The following is a 5,178-nucleotide window of genomic DNA, read 5'->3' as shown; positions in this document are numbered from 1 at the left end:
CGTTTCAAATGATGCCGAAGTAACAACATACTGATACCGGTTAGTAAAACCATGAATTAATGCTTTGTCAAGTCTGCAGACAGACGGCAGGCGAAAAACCTTTTAAAATTCGTTTTTTCTAGATGGAGATTGGCTAAGCTAACGCAGTATATGCCCCGACCGTCCACACTCACAACAACGGCCTATACAGACATAAATTAAGCAGCGACTGTATTCACCATGACACAGGCAGTCTGTGGTGTGTACTTGTTTAACTTTTGTCGAGTTTCTGAACATATATAAGGAGCTGTGAGCTCTGAGTGCTCAGCTAACGGCTGCGTTGTGTTTCTGGATTTCTCATTGAAGATGACGTCACGGCTCCGCCTACACTGCGTTACTACCCAGTTCCTAAACTGTAATGGAAGCGCAGCATGAAGTGAGTCGGCCCTGTTAAGGCCCAACGCGGCCAAGCCGTACCGAGCCGTACCGAGTGGCCGAGGCCGACCGTGTAGTGGAAATGCGCCATTAGACCGGTTGTAGGTGACGGATGCAGGCTCCTCTTCTGATCAGAGGGTTCCGCTCCAACCTCCCTAATGTCATTATGTCTTCTCTGTACGGTTATGTTTTTTCCATCTAGTAACCTTGTTCTGTATCAGTACATATGGTTTTTATTTCTGCTTGTACTTTTGACCTGAACATGTATTTCAGTTTCTTCTTTCTTAAATAAATGACTCTTATTTTGAAAAATGTTTTACTTCCAATCTGTTTAATTATTTAATAGACAAGTACAACGTTACAATATAGCCCTAACCTTGCAATCCTGAATTCAGATTTGTAATCACTTTATTAAGGGGCACACCACAAATTTAATTTTGCTCTTACAATGACATTGAAATAGGTTTAAAATGAAATATCAAAGTATAGGAGGCTTACATATCTGAACTGTTAGTCTCAGTTTGAGTTTGAGAAAACACTAATACATTTCCCATAATGCTACTCGCATGGCTTCTTGTATTACACTTTCCTGCCTTATAAACAAGCAAATCTTTCAAACTCGGACATCAGAGTTGACATTTACTTCTGAAAGCCTCCTACAGAGCCAAATAAGAAATGACACGACTGTATTACATTGGTGAGAATTTACCACCTGGCAAGGTTTCTTTTTTTAAATTAAAGTTAGTAGAGTGCTTATTTTTTCAGGCCCACGTATGTGAATAGAATCTGAAATGATCAACGCTAGTTGCTCATCAACTGTCAATGTAGAAATATTTCTTCTGTTATGCCTTCTATTGACAGTTTGATTTTGTCAGGCAAAAAGTAAACACAGTTTATAATGAACTCCTGATGGCCTTTTAGCTGTTTAACGTAATATCATGGTTTCAAAGTGAGAAGAACGCAGTATATTGTTGTTTATTGTACTATTTGTGAAAATAGTTTGTTTCAGAAGTTAAATGATACAAAGCTGCATTACTTAAGACTACAGTTTCACCTTGCTGTCAGCATTCGTTGTGCTTTAAGTTTACGCATTAAGCTAGGGAAATAAACTCAGTGAGATATTTATTTATCTTATTTATAAATGATCTTAAAAAGTGGAAGCAGACTGAAGAAATTGAAGGAAAAAACTGTGATTAACACTGAGGTGGAGTCTGGACATCGGCTATAATAACCGTTGTGGATCACATGTATCTCAGATGAGTCAGGGTGAGCAATGATCAGGCCCTGCTCCGTGTCCCGGGGCGGGACGCCTCCTCTCCAGGAATGCTGATAAAAGGACGGGCAGGAAGAGCTCTGCGAGTGTCCCTCAGCTCGTCCTGAGCTCACCACTTATCAGCTGTGAGTGTTTTTTATCTTCGTCTCTGACATTATCTCTCCAGACTGCAAGTTGTTTTTCTTGTCAGCCAGTTTGTTTTTTTCTATGAGAGGAATGAGGCATTAGATACTTTATTTAGCTTTTCTAGTATCACTGCTGACTAGGGGACACACACGTGCATGATGGCTGAGAGAAAGAGGATCGTTGTATGGAGCTATTTCACTACTGTCAATGACAACTTAGCGAACTGTGATGTGTGCAAGAAGGCAGTTTGCTACTGTGGCCACTTTGTATTGTTATAAAGTATCGGTATCGGTATCGGCGATACTGGCCCTGAAATACTTGGTATCGGATGAATCCAGATTTTGTGGTATCGCAATCTGTGTGTTTCTTAATTAAGAGAAGCAGAGGTGCAATTACATGCTTTAACAAACATGAAGTTGTGACCTTTGACCCTCATTGCATCACACATGGCTGCTGTGATTAGCTTCCATTAGCTACAGCTTGGACATGTCAGGCTGCAGCCAATCACAAGTCACCTTAAGGCACAAAAGCAAGCTACTTTTGTTGAGAGATGTAGGAAGGAGAGAGGAAGCGTAGGCCAGATGGTATGATGTTGCTGCGGTTTGTGCTCTGTTCCTCTTCTGCATGTGTTGATTTCATGTTTGCTGCTTTGGTCTAAATCTCTTATTTGAGCTGCATTTGGTTTGGCTGCTTACTGTTGATCTGATTGTTTTTTTTCAAAGATGGCACTTTCACTGGTTTACATCTTAATTGCTGCCATTCATGTGGCCTACTGCTATCCTACTGCCTTCGAGAACTTGGAGGCAACTGGTAGTGAGTATAACTTTACACAGCTTCTTCATGATTTCTTGTTAGTTATATCAGAGGGATGTGTTGCTCCTCACACTGTCGGCTTTTTAAGAGTTTATTTTTCATTCCCTCACAGAAAACCGAACCTCAATTAAGTTCCTGGCTGTGGGAGACTGGGGTGGTGTGCCCTATCCGCCCTACATCACCGCTGTGCAGAAGACTACTGCTCGGGAGATGAGTAAAGTAGCAGAGCAGATGGGAGCTGACTTTGTTCTGTCCCTTGGCGATAACTTCTACTACAGAGGTGTGGACAGCGTGGACTCTCCTCGGTTTCAGGTCAGTTGAGTAAACTGGAAATATGGGGCATGAAATGTGAAGCAATATTGTGTAAGGTGGGTTAAAAACAAAGAGCTTGTTTCTCATCTTAATCTTCTATCAGGACACGTTTGAGACTGTGTACACGGCCAAGTCTCTCAAAGTCCCCTGGTATGTGCTTGCTGGCAATCATGACCATAAAGGGAACGTCAAAGCTCAGATTGAGTACAGTAAGAAATCGGACCGATGGTAAGGATGAACCTAAACATTTATAATAAATAACTTGCCTTTAGTCTAATAAAAGAAAAACTCAAAGGAATACTTAACTTCCAAAATGACCCTTTTTAATATCAATTACTTGACCATGTTTTTTTTTATAATATGTTTTTCCTTACATGCTTTCATGGGGAACTTTACCTGAAAGAAAAGTCTTGAGGAATTCAAGTAATGGAGGCCTTGCGGCTGCGAGTACTACTGTTTTTTTTTTTATTTGGTGTTTTTTTAAGGGTAACTTATTCTCAAATTAATGTGATTGCGAAGTAAGCGCAAGATATGACTTGTACTGCACAAATTGAGTTTCTTATTGAAAGTCCCAATTTACATAAATTCATCAAAGCTTTTTTCTATTTTTGGATTCTTCGCTCACTGTGAAGTCATGTTCTCTTTTCTTAATATTAAAATATATATATATGAATGAAATCATAACTTTATTACAGACTCAGGGTCCAGATACAAGACATTACATAATAAAACATACACAGCATAAAAAAAATTCATAATTTAATTCAGTGTCCTACAAAGAGACAACTATACCAATGTCTCCACAGCTGTAATTGGTAGCGTGTAGTACTAAACCTTATGTTTGATAAGGCCAAGAGGATTTCATTAAGCAGCAAATACATTTATACATGAGATTTCTTAAAACAAACAGATAGATAGATAGACAAGGTAGAAAACAAATGTTGTTGAGGCAGTAAGCATAGCATATTAAAAAAAATACCCCTCTTGTGGGTTATCCAATTACATCAGTTTTGGTCAAAGACTTACGAACAAGATGACAAGTTTCAAAACGTATAAAAATAGAGCGTTAGTAATTGACATACAAATGATCATTTCATCAATGTTATTGTCACAACCCTGCTATCCGTAACCTCCTCAGGAGGTTCCCCTCTTACTATTACGAGCTGAACTTCCGGATTCCCAACACTGGGAAGACCCTAACCATCATCATGCTCGACACCATAATGCTGTGCGGCAACTCTGACGACTTCCTGGACGAGAAGCCTCGCGGCCCTCTGCGTGGGGTGGATGCCAACCGCCAGCTGACGTGGTTACAGGAGCGACTGGCTCGCTCCACGGCAGACTTCCTGTTGCTGGCTGGCCACTACCCCGTGTGGTCCGTGTCTGAACACGGGCCCACAGAGTGTCTGCTGCAGAGGCTCCATCCTCTCCTCAAAAAATACAACGCCACTGCTTACTTCTGCGGGCATGACCACAATCTGCAGGTAGGTTCATGTAAGCTCTGTTGGTATTAATCTGCATGACTTTCTTCACATTAACCTTCTTGTTTTTGTACCCCGTACAGTATATTGAAGAGTCTGGTGTGGGCTATGTGGTGAGTGGGGCTGGAAACTTCCTGGATCCTGATATCCGCCACTGGAACCATGTACCCAAAGGTTCAGTGAAGTTCTTCACAGGCCAAGCTTCAACTCTGGGAGGCTTCGTCCATGCAGAAGTCACCAAGAACAAGATGATCCTGACCTTCTTCCAGGCTATAGGCACGTCTCTCTACCGCACGGTCCTCAGCCAAAGGAACTTTGAGTAGACTAGCTCATACAGTATGAGTAGTGTAACTTCAGATCACAGAAATGGATCATAACCCTGTGTTTTAATCGTTGGCATTAATATTTCGATGCAATTCATAATGTGTATTTTAAAAGAGAATCAACTTGTTTTACATGTAAATCTATTGTTAAAAGAAAATAATAAATGTTTTTTTGTAAAGAATTTGTCAGCATGTGGATTTGCAAGATGGAAATATTTTCTTATGAAGACAAAGAGTTCAGAAGACTGTGGTTCATAGAAGTGCTTAGTGTCGTCTGCAAATGCAACCATGACCAGATCTGTTGGTCTGAATGAGTAAGCAGTTTTAGTTTTGACTTGAAAGAGTTCTGAGGCTTTTTTTATGAATTAATGTATTTTACAGTAAGACTGCTCAATCCCTTTCTTGTCAGGTCTGGTACATGTGTCGGAAGGTGGCA

The 5,178-nt window shown here is 40.6% G+C and overlaps 1 protein-coding gene across 3 annotated transcripts; it reads left to right on the top strand.

The window, feature by feature from the left end:
• The first annotated feature begins 1,745 nt into the window (after positions 1–1,745).
• Positions 1,746–4,895, top strand: acp5a (acid phosphatase 5a, tartrate resistant). 3 transcript variants are annotated; one of them, XM_034128214.1, is made up of 6 exons: positions 1,746–1,812; positions 2,536–2,626; positions 2,739–2,938; positions 3,042–3,166; positions 4,077–4,422; positions 4,503–4,895. In XM_034128214.1, exons 2-6 carry the CDS (start codon positions 2,536–2,538, stop codon positions 4,740–4,742), a joined length of 1,002 nt encoding a protein of 333 aa, XP_033984105.1. In that variant the 5' UTR covers positions 1,746–1,812; the 3' UTR covers positions 4,743–4,895. The 3 variants fall into 3 exon arrangements, with proteins under 3 accessions (XP_033984105.1, XP_033984094.1, XP_033984104.1); XM_034128203.1 differs by lacking the exon at positions 1,746–1,812 and adding an exon at positions 2,313–2,397; XM_034128213.1 differs by lacking the exon at positions 1,746–1,812 and adding an exon at positions 2,395–2,413.
• Positions 4,896–5,178: the final 283 nt, after the last annotated feature.

Source organism: Trematomus bernacchii, unplaced genomic scaffold, assembly GCF_902827165.1.
Source record: "Trematomus bernacchii unplaced genomic scaffold, fTreBer1.1, whole genome shotgun sequence".
Classification (NCBI taxonomy): Eukaryota; Metazoa; Chordata; class Actinopteri; order Perciformes; family Nototheniidae; genus Trematomus; species Trematomus bernacchii.
Note: the sequence above shows the minus strand (reverse complement) of the source record. Positions and strands in the feature narration are given on the sequence as shown.

What these genes read in the sequence shown, in the direction of transcription:
- acp5a (XM_034128203.1), top strand. An exon ending in GAACTTGGAGGCAACTGGTA is followed by an intron (nt 2,627 to 2,738) that starts GTGAGTATAACT and finishes ATTCCCTCACAG; the next exon opens with AAAACCGAACCTCAATTAAG. An exon ending in AGTAAGAAATCGGACCGATG is followed by an intron (nt 3,167 to 4,076) that starts GTAAGGATGAAC and finishes TAACCTCCTCAG; the next exon opens with GAGGTTCCCCTCTTACTATT.